The following is a 13,385-nucleotide window of genomic DNA, read 5'->3' as shown; positions in this document are numbered from 1 at the left end:
ACGGGGTGAGATGTATGTGCCTGTGTCACTGTCAGCCTCTGTCGTGCCACCGCCAAGTGCCATTTAACTTCACTGTTGTGCTTTCTGCCAGATGACGCCAAGTACCCGAGCATGCAACGGATAAGAGCTCGCTCGGAGAAGCTGCGAGAGCGGAGATTCGGTGGCTACGTGAGTGCGCCGTGAGAGTCTTTGGCGCGTGTTTTAAGAAACCTTAAAGAATCGGGCCTAATAGGCCCTGTGGCTCGCAGTAGCGTGCAATAGCAACATGAAGACCGAGGCGAGGGGTGCATTCCAGAGTGTCAAACGCTGGAAAAAGAAATGGTCACCCTAGTGTCGACGCTAAATAAGTCAAGGGCGACGTTACTGCGCGTGAAATACAATATGAATAAGGTACGAAATGTGCGAAAATCGGCAGTCGCTTTACTAAACGTCAAACAGGTTGAAGGCGAAAAGTGCTTGCTCAAGAGACATTAAATAGCTTGATATTCTCATTCGAATGCGTTGTTACATCTTATTACTAGTTTTCTCCCACTAAAGCTCGTGGGCTCGAATGCCTTAATGGCGCTACTTTAATCAGCTGTACCTTATTTAACTTCGCCTTAATTAACAATAAAGGCCGTGGGTTCCACTCCCACCAAAGGTCGAGGGTGCGACTCTCACCTAAGGTAAAGGAAAAATGAGACATCCACCCAAATGTAGCAAATTGCTACAAAGGAAACCCATACGGGTTCCTCGAAGGAAAAAGCCTCGTAGTTGAAGAAAAATTTGCCCTGATCCGGGACTCGAACCCGGGTTCACCGCCTGTCCAGGGCAGCCGCACTATCATCTGAGCTAACCTGGTTAGCTCAGGCTTGGTTCACCCCTTTTTGTTATTTAAATAAGTACGTGTAAGGAGATTCGTACTCCTGTGCTCTGAGATGCTTCTTATAAAGAAAGATACCTTGCGAAAAACAAAGTCATAGCAGTTTCAGAAAGCGCTTGAGGAAGCATTCTCGTGAACTGATTACGCATCGTGACACAGATACGTGACTATAGAAGGTTAATGTATTTCATGTAGGTGGCAGTGGCTGTCGAAACAAGTCCGTGCGAAGAAACAGCCGGTCTTAGCTAAGAAACAGATTTTTATTTTCTGCGCAAAGCAACTTCGGAGGTTCTTACAGGCTGTTGTAGTTCGCCGATAAGTCCAGTGGTATCTTAAAAGTTTTCTTCATATATTATCTTACATTACACTGGTCAAGATAAATAAGTCCCTTCGGTCACTGCACACGCCCACAACACAGAGCGCCCGTTCGTCTCGCGTCCCTCGCTTCAACTTTGTCACGTGATAACGTTGCGCAGGAGATGGCGTTCTTCCGATACTATGGCGATGCCCGTTCCTTTGAGGTCACATACTTTTCCTCTTTTACCTTGTTTTCCCCGCCGGGCAGCTCACTGTATAGACAATAAGGCTAGCATTCAAGAATCCTAGAGTGTGTCCCAGCCGTCAATTACTCGAAAAAAAAAAGCGCCTCTTTGTCAATGTTAGCTTCTCCTTGTCAACCATCAAACCTATTTCGAGAGAAAAAAAGGCAAAAGCTTGAACCATAATATCTGGAGAAATTAATCCTGTGTTTCTGTTCTTATAACTTTTAACGAGGACCTGTAAACGTGTACTGCTCAACTATTCTGTTACTGGAACATTTCTAAGTTAATTCAATCGATTAAGCACAGTTTTGAGCTGTTCTCGTTAACCGCTTAGCATCTTTCCTGGTGTATGTTGTGTTTTCCGAGCTTGCTCTATCTGATGCGGCATTATAAGCAAGAAAGGTCGGCTATGAAATGTGCAATGCCATTGCCAGAACAAATGTGGCAGGGGTCATCATCATCATCATCAGCCTGGTTACGCCCACTGCAGGGCAAAGGCCTCTCCCATACTTCTCCAACCACCCCGGTCATGCACTAATTGTGGCCATGTCGGCCCTGCAAACTTCTTAATCTCATCCGCCCACCTTACTTTCTGCCTCCCCCTGCTACGCTTCCCTTCCCTTGGAATCCAGTCCGTAACTCTTAATAACCATCGATTATCTTCCCTCCTCATTACATGTCCTGCCCATGCCCATTTCTTTTTCTTGATTTCAACTAAGATGTCATTAACTCGCGTTTGTTCCCTCACCCAATCCCTCACCTTATCCCTTAACGTTACACCCATCATTTTTATTTCCATAGCTCGTTGCGTCGTCCTCAATTTGAGTAGAACCCTTTTCGTAAGCCTCCAGGTTTTTGCACCGTAGGTGAGTACTGGCAAGACACAGCTGCACAGACACAGACACAGACAAGGCTGCAGAATGAGGATTGAAGAAATAGCGACCTTTCATGTACCTTTCAAAGCTCTGTAAATCGATGGCTTGCACTGTATGGTTATTGCCGTTCAGGCCTCACAAGTAAACGCCATGGCAGTTTTCTTACCATGACGATAGGCTGGACAAACTTGATACCTAGAACAAGTCGCGGTTTGCAAACAAGTTCTAGTGCCTATTTAAGCCCCTATCACGTCTAAAACATGGCTTTAAGTGACTGTATTAGGGCGCCCAAAACTCAAATTTCTAGTGCCTAAAATTCGGTCGCTGATAAAGTTGTACGCCCTCGATAACTAGACGAGGAATGTGCAAATAACTAAGTATTCATGGGTAAGTGCACCCTTACTTGCTATATTTTAAACAATGAAAGCTCTTATTGCATTTTCGTTTGTTTTTCAGTAGTAGAGTATGGATCATAAAATGTGCATATTAGCAAAAAACATTTCATTTTACTTTATCTGCACATATCGATTTTTAAGGTAAACACATTTTTACATTGCGTTTAGTTGCACAATAATGAAATACAGGAGTGACCCCAAACCTTCGAGAAGACGATATGAACGCGTCTATGCTAATCATGACTGTCACTTTCGTTAGCATTACATTGTTTTTTTATATGTGTAGTTTCATAAACATCAATTCTACGTCTAAAATATAGAGCGCATTTACGCTCATTTGGATCTTTCCGACTAAAGAGATGGAGCAGTGCTTGTGGCCAAGATGTTAGTGAGACGAATTTCGAGGACTGCTGCATCACGGGGACTACGTTCGCAGAAACAGGGATACTGAGATGAGCGCGTGCCTGTACAAATGACCACAGGTCCTCGTGCGTCGTCAGCACGTCCTCGATCATGGTGCTGTAGGAGCCACCCAAGCCGCCGATGACCTCGGCCCCTCGGCGCAGAAAGCGGCTGAGCGCGCCTCTGCCGTGAAGCCGGTCGATGTCTTGAGACCACAGTTCGTACCGCCGGTCCAGCGACATGTACAGCGAGTTTTCCGTTGGTCGGGATAGGTGGCGACCCACGACGAACTTCAACAGCGTCGGCATGCCAATGTCGAGCGAGAGCACCACCAGCGAGTCCAACAGCTGCTCACGGGTGGCCGGACTCCTGTGCGGCCACGACAGCCCGACTTCTTGGAGGAAGTGTCTGAGCGCCTCGCCACCGTGGTTCCCAGACTGAAGGTTGCGTGCGAGCGCGAAAACGTCCAAGGTCAGCGCGACGTCACCAGCGAGAATCCACATCTTGACGTTTACCAGTCGGGCAGCAATTTACGTTCGGGTGAACGATCTAGACTGCTCTGAGTGTGGACGAGCCTGACACATTAGTTTGCGGAAGCAAACGGCGTGACCAAGAAGCGTTCTGTCACCTAAAAGCTATAAGAGCAAGTGCGAAGTCATGGCAAGGGTGAGATTGAGGTTTTCAGGAGACCAGCTTTGGCAGTCCTTACTTGTTTTCTTTGTTTCACTTGGTTCATCAAAAGGGGACAGGTTGAAAACTGTGCTATGGCAAATGCTGTGTATTATACATTCATTGGGTGTACAGTTGCCGGAGGGTGACTCGAGCAGATATTCAAAATATTTGCACCAATCTCTCTGTGGAGGTGGCTCGTGGTGCATAAGGGGTGCATGATGATGTGCTTCCAGTGGTTACAACGACTACTGTGGGATTTGTTTAATGATTGCGAAAGCCTTTATGGCGGAAAATGTTCCGTGAAGCCGGTAAATGGACTGTTGTCGAAAAATGTCTCTTACTAGCGATACCTCAAGCAAATGTGGCCCTAGCCTCTGAGTTCACCGTAGTATGGCTGTTCAAGCAAAATAATGATTAATTAAGTAGGACTAATTATCTAATTAGGCGGAATGCAAAAAAATTATGAGCATCTCCAAGCGACGGCAAACAACATTACCTTGGTTCGCTCTAGCTACGCGGCATTTACATATTTTTTATGCTTGGCTCAAGTTAAATGAGCCTTGTATAGAGCCTGAGGCATTGTAAAATGCGGGTCACGGCAACGTATAACCACCGGTATTGAACTAACACGTTTGAGGCGCGCAGTAAAATCTGTACTGCTATAGCATTCAGTAGGTGTCAAGGGAATTGGTTACAATTTCCATCAGTGCCATTTCTTGCACTTCCTTTTTAACTGATCGAATCAATGAAGCGAATCCTGGCACCGCAGTAATGTCAACAATCTTTTTCGCGCGCCTTAAAGCCGAATGCTGCGTGCAAAGTCGGGGTTACCCATGTGATTAGAAAACACTTGAAGATGAAGAAACCTGACACGCAGTAGCCGTTGGTATCTTGTAAAGCATGGGAGACTGGTACCAAACGATGAATCAGAAGACAGCATTTTACACACTGAAGAATGTTACTCGCGTAGCGCTATGCTTATTGATTACACTATTTGATTGAAAGCGGAATGCACATCTATCGCAGTTACGATAACCGTAGAGTCTTGACATGAAGATCACTATTTCTGCCATCATAGGTAGTCCGCATGCCTACTAGCTCGGACGTACATCTTTCACGCAATGGAGCAGCATTGAGGCCGCCTTATCCAACGTCTTCACTGGAGTCTTCGGGACGATGCGCTGCATGATTTTCCACAAGAACACATCCATGAAGACTTCCTCGTACCAGGACGCCGTCTGGCCACGCGTTGTCGCATACTGTCTGTCCCAGCCGCCGCAGACGTGCCTGGAATCGAGCGTCGGCAGCTCAGGCCATGGCCGCAAACGTCACGGTTGTAGCGAGCCCCACGAGAGGGCTAAAACTTTCTTTTACAGCAAAGCTGTTTAGCTATACCAACCGGCGATTCTTTTGTGGCGGTCCACCGAAAACTCCCCATACGTGGGCCGATCCCGGAGACAGTGCAATGCGGGACCGACCCGCGGTGGAGGTGAAGCCGGCGTTAAGCACTCCGCATACGTGGGCCGATCCCGAAGATAGTGCAATACCGGCGGGACCCGCGGCGGAGGTGAAGCAGGCGTTAAGCACACCTCATAAGTGGGCCGATCCCGAAGATAGTGCAATGCCGAGTCGACCCGCAGCGGAGGTGCAGTTCGCCACTAAGGGGCCCACATACACAGCTTCGTTGGTTATTCTTCTTCACAGAGTGGAAGGGCACTGAGATTTTTTAATGCGTTAGTATTAGGATTGTCAAAGTGAAAAAAGTGCATGTTTGTGAAGAGCGGTAAGTCGGTCACATGGAAGAACTTACTAACAGCTACGGTTTGTAACATATACCATATTTATGAAGCTAAATGTGTCTTCAGCATCATTTGTAAGAGATTATCCTCGCCCTTCGGTTATGTTGATGTTTATGACTTCAGTTTGTGCTTTTTTCATTTGATTAACTTATTTTATTTTTCATAAATGTATAAATTTTCTATGAAAAGCAGTCTTCCTGCAATCACAAAATGTTCCACCTGTGCAGAATGCTATGTAATGCAGTTCGCGGAACACGGAGATTAGTGGAGGTCATAGTTTGGGTCTCATATAACGACGTGGGGTTGTATGACCCCCTTCCTGGGGAGGTATGTAAGAGTTCACCTAGTGGACGTGTCCATTTTGCCCATTGCTGTAGTGCTGATTGGCTGTGGCACCTGGCTGCTGCGGACGCACAGCCCAGCTCAGCCAATCAGAACTTCAATAGCAGAGGAAATGGACATGTCCACTAGGTGGACTCTTACAGAATACTTACCCTGGTCTCACAAAAGTTGCCGTAATTGTGAACAAAGAAACAGAAGCATTCCTCTGGCACATGCGATCCCTCGCGTGCCCTAGGCCAGGCGTGATCTCCCCCTCTCCCCTGTACTCCACACGCCGCGACTTTCCATCTTATATTTGTGACGCAGCTCTCTTGTGGACGCGTCTCAATGTACGCGTGTTTGTGTTGATATGCGCCGAAGATAATTCTTTTTCACCATTAAAAAGAAAAATGTACGAATTGAACTCTGTGTGCTTGCAATCGCACTCTGGATAGGCTCATAAGCCTATCCTTTATTTCGTTCTTCATTTTTCCTGACCTTTCACTGCGAAGTGTATGCCACGTAACAGACACATTGCCCACGTCAGCCACTTGCGCCAGCGTAGGGCGCCTCGTTGCACGAATACATGGCACGCACATTGCAGGCCAACATAGGGTGAATCTTCCTGAAGCGCAGGGTTTCATGCTGTGTTATAGGAAATAACGTGCTCGCCTCCATGAAGAGGTCAATTTAGCTTCAGGGAACAATATAAATTCCAGTATTCCTTCAATTCGAATCAATCGCGTTCAAATTGGTTCAGTTGTTGCATAAAATAATAATTTATGGATTTTGCATGCATTTGAACAAGAAAGGTAACACGTATTCTGTATCTTCTTCAGGAAAGCAAAGCGGTCACTACTTGGACGCACTGAATTACGTCTCGGGTTACATCGGCAATTGAGTATGCACTACCATGCGCTTTCGACTTAAACGTGAAGCGAGCAAACGAATAAGCAGACCATTCCAATTAATATGTAATGAAATTGCGACGCGCGATGGCTCTATGAGTGAGCTATGCTAGCATCTCATGTAGTGGCGAATGCGAAAACTGAAATGCATCTACTATACTTTGCCGTGTTCGACACTTCGTCGCCGATGTGATTATACCATGACGTGTCACTCCTGCTAGCATAAGTTAGCTTTGATGACAAGAAAGCGAAATAAGCTATGATGAGTCAGTAGCTCATTGGCATAAATATTAAATGCACACCACAACCCTTGTCCTAAAGAAAATATATATCTTAGAGTGCAAATAAAATCCGTGATGTATCCAGGGAAAAACTGAATGTTTAGTTATCTGTTGCCCTCGATCTAAACGGAATTTTCACTGCGCAGTTCAACAGCATACTTGGAGTGTATTTTCCGTTTGCCGACTGACAGCATTGCACACACGGAAAGGGGGCAAACGCCCGACTTCTCTGCTGGAGGACCTTGTTAAGATAGAGGGCTGAATCCCATCGCTCGTAACCCGTTGTCAGGATTGGAGTCGGGCATGAATTAGAAGGTAGCTGGCCCATGCCGTCGTCCAACTTATCCACGCTGATGACGTTGAAGAAGGGAAGCACTGCTTGTCATCGAGAACGAAGAATATGGGTTTATTTACAGTATCATCATCATCATCATCATCATCATCATCATCATCATCATCCTAGTTACGCCCACTGCAGGGCAAATGTTTCTCCCATACTTCTCCAACTACCCCGGTCATGTACTAATTGTGGCCATGTTGTCCCTGCAAACTTCTTAATCTCATTCGCCCACCTAATTTTCTGCCGCCTTCTGCTACGCTTGCCTTCCCTTGGAATCCATTCCGTAACTCTTAATGACCATCGGTTATCTTCCCTCCTCATTACGTGTCCTGCCCTTGCCCATTTTTTTCTTGATTACAACTAAGACATCATTAACTCGCGTTTCTTCGCTCACCCAATCTGCTCTTTTCTTATCCCTTAACGTTACACCTATCATTCTTCTTTCCATAGCTCGTTGCGTCGTCCTCAATTTAAGTAGAACCCTTTTCGTAAGCCTCCAGGTTTCTGCCCCGTACGCGAGTACTGGTAAGACGCAGCTGTTATAAACTTTTCTCTTGAGGGATAATGGCAACCTGCTGTTCGTGATCTGAGAATGCCTGTCAAACGCACCCCAGCCCATTCTTATTTTTCTGATTATTTCAGTCTCATGATCCGGATCCGCAGTCACTACCTGTCCTAAGTAGATGTATTCCCTTACCAATTCCAGGGCCTCACTACCTGTCTTAAGCTGCTGTTCTTTTCCGAGACTGTTAAACATTACTTTAGTTTTCTGCAGATTAACTTTCAGACCCACCCTTCTGCTTTTGCCTCTCCAGGTCAGTGAGCATGCATTGCAATTGGTCCCCTGAGTTTCTAAGCAAGGCAATATTATCAGCGAATCGCAAGTTACTAAGGTATTCTTAAGTTACTAAATCTTCCCACTCCAGGTCTCGAATACCTCCTGTAAACACGCTGTGAATAGCATTGGAGAGATCGTATCTCCCTGCCTGACGCCTTTCTTTATTGGGATTTTGTTGCTTTCTTTATGGAGGACTACGGTGGATGTGGAGCCGCTATAGATATCTTTCAGTATTTTTACATACAGCTCGTCTACACCCTGATTCCGCAATGCCACCATGACTGGTGAGGTTTCGACTGAATCAAACGCTTTCTCGTAATCAATGAAAGCTATATATAAAGGTTGGTTATATTCCGCACATTTTTCTATCACCCGACGGATAGTGTGAATATGGTCTATTGTTGAGTAGCCTTTACGGAATCCTGCCTGGTCCTTTGGTTGACGGAAGTCTAAGGTGTTCCTGATTCTATTTGCAATTACCTTAATAAATACTTTGTAGGCAACGGACAGTAAGCTGATCGGTCTATAATTTTTCAAGTCTTTGGCGTCCCCTTTCTTATGGATTAGGAATATGTTAGCGTTTTTCAAAGGTTCCAGTACGCTCGAGGTCATGAGGCATTGCGTATACAGGGTGGCAAGTTTCTCTAGGACAATCTGCCCACCATCCTTCAACAAATCTGCTGTTACCTGATCCTCCCCAGCTGCCTTCCTCCTTTGCATAGCTCCCAAGGCTTTCTTTGCTTCTTCCGGCGTTACCTGTGGGATTTCGAATTCCTCTAGGCTATTCTCTCTTCCATTATCGTCGTGGGTGCCACTGGTACTGTATAAATCTTTATAGAACTCCTCAGCCACTTGAACTATCTCATCCATATTAGTAACGATATTGCCGGCTTTGTCTCTCAACGCATACATCTGATTCTTGCCTATTCCTAGTTTCTTCACGGCTTTTAGGCTTCCTCCGTTCCTGAGAGCATGTTCAATTCTATCCATATTATACTTCCTTATGTCAGCTGTCTTACGCTTGTTGATTAACTTCGAAAGTTCTGCCAGTTCTATTCTAGCTGTAGGGTTAGAGGCTTTCATACATTGGCGTTTCTTGATCAGATCTTTCGTCACCTGCGATAGTTACCACCGACTTCTATTGCACACTCCTTAATGATGCCCACAAGACTGTCATTCATTGCTTCAACACTAACGTTCTCTTCCTGAGTTAAAGCCGAATACCTGCTCTGTAGCTTGATCTGGAATTCCTCTATTTTCCCTCTTACCGCTAACTCATTTATCGGCTTCTTATGTACCAGTTTTCTCCGTTCCCTCCTCAAGTCTAGGCTAATTCGAGTTCTTACCATCCTATAGTCACTGCAGCGCACCTTGCTGAGCACGTCCACATCTTGTATGATGCCAGGGTTTCTAGTCTCGCCGTTCGGGCTCCTCCACGTCCACTTTCGGCTATCCCGCTTGCGGAAGAAGGTATTCATTATCCGCATATTATTCTGTTCCGCAAACTCTACTAATAACTCTGCCCTGCTATTCCTAGTGCCTATGCCATATTCCCCCACTGCCTTGTCTACAGCCTGTTTCTTGCCTATCTTGGCATTGAAGTTGCCCATCAGCATAGTGTATTTTGTTTTGACTTTACCCATCGCCGATTCCACGTCTTCATAGAAGCTTTCGACTTCCTGGTCATCATGACTGGATGCAGGGGCGTAGACCTGTACAACTTTCATTTTGTACCTCTTATTAAGTTTCACAACAAGACCTACCACCCTCTCGTTAATGCTATAGAATTCCTGTATGTTACCAGCTATATTCTTATTAATCTGGAAACCGACTTCTAGTTCTCGTCTCTGCGCTAAGCCCCGGTAGCACAGGACGTGCCCACTTTTTAGCACTTTATATGCTTCTTTTGGCCTCCTAACTTCTATATCAGTCTAGCATGACTGCTTCAGAGCGTGCGCTGAGCAGCCGCACCACAGCGGTTTTAATGTCTACTCGGTACCCCCCCCCCCCCTTTCCCAAGCTGACGGAAACGTTCGTGGAGGCATCGTAAACAAGCCGACTCTCTGCGGGACGGTTTACACACACACACACTTCCGCACAAGTTCACGGTCCGGAGCCGACGTCAGACAGACTTCGTAGAACTCGGTGCTTGTGTCAGGAAAGGTGCCTTTTATTCCTCGAGCTGACGTCCGCAGCGCGGCCGGGTGCCGATTGTCTTGCGTCTTGGACGGCGCGTGGGAAGGAGCCTCGAACTACGTTCCCGCGAGCACTTCCCCGCTCGCGGCAGACTAGGGCGGCGGTGGCAGGCTGAGTAACACCAGTTGGTTCACCGATCGCATTCAGTCACAACGGCGACGAGGCTAGAGCGTAACGGTGGCGTTCCAAGAAAGTTGTCGCTGCTGTCGCAACTGGCTGGGAAAACTTGCACCTCAGCTGGGCCGTTCTTAACAACCTTGGATGTCACTTTGTTATGGCGAACGCTTTTGACGTTCACTTTTCAGTCTATATAATGCATCTAGAAACCTTAATAACATGCACAAAGTTTTCTCTTCAAACTTCCTTTGTCCTTACATCGTTCACGGTCGCCTCTTTGTGCGCTGCCACGGTTTGAAAATTCACGTTATCTGAAAGGACAGCTGTAGACAGCACGTGGTATCTGCGCTGAACTTGGTCTGCAGTTGAACTTGTATAGATGTCATGGACCCTCACAACATGGCAACTAGAACGTTCAAAACACGTTTACAGAGGAGGGCTGCGTCAATTTTTGCGCCATTATAGGGATATCCTCCAAGAATCACCGTGCGAACTTCAAATCTGGGGCCGAATTCGCTAATTGGTTATTTACTGAGTGCTCTTTGCATTGGCTGACCGTCTTCGTTAACAATATGTCCAGCATCAGGGCTGGTTAGAATTTACTGTTACTAACAATCCTAGCGCAAGAGCTTTTTATGAACACGGGCCGCGGTTTGTCTCAAACGTTCCATTTATTACGCTATTCAACTGCGACTGGACATGTGTATGGCATGGCGTTTCATGCACGCTTTTCTCATATTGTGGCCGTACCTGTCTGAACATCGGGCACAGGACGGCGCTACATTTTTGCACTCCCAAGCCGTACTGGCTGCAAGCGCCAAGTCTGACTTCCACTTACCAGTAGAAGTCGTCGCACGGAGGCACGCGGTTGTCGATCGACGCGAGGAGGTCCCGCTGTAGCGAGTAGCATCCGCTCAGGTTGCGACACGGACGAGTGCGCAGCAGCAGCGCGCCGGGCGCCACGACTACGATCACCGTCGCAGCCGCGAACAGCACGAACAGTACGTAGCGTGTAACGGACTCGGGGCCCGACGAGTCGAAGGCCACTTCCGCGGAACTGCACAGGCGTCTTGACCTCCGTCGGCTCCGACGTGGCAGTGACCGCCGCAGGGAACTCTCGTTCCAGGTCCGCTGCATCGTAAGCGGTCGAACGCGCTTCTTCTTCTGTTCTCGAGAGCAGATCGTGCGGCCCTGGTCGCGTGCTTAGCTTTGTGTGAAGGTCACTAGAGGCGCTAGCGCTCCCCGGGAACTTGTAACGTGGCTGATCCTTGTGTTGCTGTGTCAGCTGTTGTGCGCTTACCCACGCTCTTTTCTTTTCCTCCGTCTGACCCCTGACATTCCGATTTTGGATCGTTCTCATGTGTACAAACGATATTTAACACTTGATTAAATAAGCAATTAACTTCAATCTGGTGGAGCAGCCTCGGGGGCCTAGTTGCGTTGTTGCTGGCTCGAGAAATTTGGACTTTTGATGCCCGTAGCTGCTCAAGTAACAGGTATCTATAAAACAAAACAACAATAAATTCATTGAGAAACACGCGCAAGAAAGAGCATCAAAATTAAGAAGGACTGGACAGGTGCTGACTACTAGCATTTGTTTTTTTTTTTCGGGCACAAAGTGTAATGAAGCCATACCAGCAAGCTTAAGTTCAGACCCTTTTAAAGCAATAGCAAAAAAGTGGCAGAAACAATTGTAGATTATTGTCAAGACCACGGCGATAGTTTCTTAATGCGAAGCTTTGTTTACTTATTCCGTCGGCATTCCTGTCGCTGCTGCTGATGGCCTCTGTTTTGTCGAATAGCGATTGCGGAATACTTGGGTCATACTAAAAGTAATGTCGACATCACACCGTCGTCATCGTATTATTTTCAACATTGATGACTTCTGGCTAGTCTTGGACGATCGACCGATACTAGGCGGCCCGCGGACACTAGCTCCAACACCAACATACCATCGCTTTCATGCCATCGTCATGACTCCATCGCCATCATTGCGTCATCACAGAGTAGTCGTCATGCCGTCATGGTCGTTCCATTGACATACCTGCTTTTTCCTGGCTACACTTCTGGACGATTTGCTATTTGCGCACCCAAACATCGCAACCAAAAATCGGATAAAGTGCGAATCGAGGCGGCTCGCGGCGGCAGATGATAGACGTAAGCGCGGGAGTTAGTTCCAACACTAACATGCTACCGCTGTCATGTTGTCGGGGTCACTCCATTGTCATTGCTCCACCATCATCATTTCAACGTCGTCGTGTCATCGTGGTCTTTCTATCATCGTCGCTTTGTCGTAGCGATTCCACTGTCGTCGTCCGATTGTAGCCATGCCTTTGTTGCCGTGGTGTCGTCATCATTCCGTCGTTGTCATTCTAGCTCCGTCATCACATTAGTCACAGCGCCGCCGTGTTGTAGTCGTCGTCATCCCATGACATCGCCATTGTTGTTCCGTCGTCGACGTCATCATACAGTTGTCATCTTTGCATTGTCGTCATGCCGTCGTCGACATTCCATCGTTGTCATTGCGTCGTTGTCATGCAGTCCTCTTCCTGTCGTTGGACCTTACTGCTTACCTCCATGCCGTTCAGGGATGCACAGCAAATCCAATGGGCAAATCAGCCCACGCACTAATGGCTTGACTGTATTGAAACATTCGGCGTCTAGAGCAGCGCGCTATCTCCTGCCGTTGAAAGGCCGCGTTGTTCACATTGCTCACCCTCCGCACTGCTGGAGCTGCTGACAGCGCTCGAAACGTCCCGAAAACAAGTAGAGCACGCGATATTTTACTCTTTACATGATATTCCGAGTAGGCACACAAGTGCGGAGAGTACCTTCCC

At 47.1% G+C, this 13,385-nt stretch overlaps 1 protein-coding gene across 1 annotated transcript; it reads right to left on the bottom strand.

Annotated features, from left to right (window-relative positions):
- Nucleotides 1-1,155: 1,155 nt before the first annotated feature.
- LOC142581916 (neprilysin-1-like) lies at nucleotides 1,156-11,698 on the bottom strand. The gene is made up of 3 exons (XM_075691359.1): nucleotides 11,387-11,698; nucleotides 4,858-5,035; nucleotides 1,156-3,513 (listed from the first exon to the last, which is right to left on the bottom strand). Exons 1-3 carry the CDS (start codon nucleotides 11,683-11,685, stop codon nucleotides 2,908-2,910), a joined length of 1,083 nt encoding a protein of 360 aa, XP_075547474.1. The 5' UTR covers nucleotides 11,686-11,698; the 3' UTR covers nucleotides 1,156-2,907.
- Between the last annotated feature and the right edge of the window lie 1,687 nt (nucleotides 11,699-13,385).

The sequence above is a fragment of the Dermacentor variabilis genome, chromosome 5, assembly GCF_050947875.1.
Source record: "Dermacentor variabilis isolate Ectoservices chromosome 5, ASM5094787v1, whole genome shotgun sequence".
Lineage (NCBI taxonomy): Eukaryota > Metazoa > Arthropoda > Arachnida > Ixodida > Ixodidae > Dermacentor > Dermacentor variabilis.
The sequence above is the reverse complement of the archived record's forward strand: the minus strand, read 5'-3'. Positions and strand labels throughout refer to the sequence as shown.

What these genes read in the sequence shown, in the direction of transcription:
- LOC142581916 (XM_075691359.1), bottom strand. Translation starts at nt 11,685, where the DNA reads ATGCAGCGGACCTGGAACGAGAGTTCCCTGCGGCGGTCACTGCCACGT. An exon ending in CCGTGCGACGACTTCTACTG is followed by an intron (nt 5,036 to 11,386) that starts GTAAGTGGAAGT and finishes GCTCGATTCCAG; the next exon opens with GCACGTCTGCGGCGGCTGGG. An exon ending in TGCTCCATTGCGTGAAAGAT is followed by an intron (nt 3,514 to 4,857) that starts GTACGTCCGAGC and finishes CGCAACCTTCAG; the next exon opens with TCTGGGAACCACGGTGGCGA.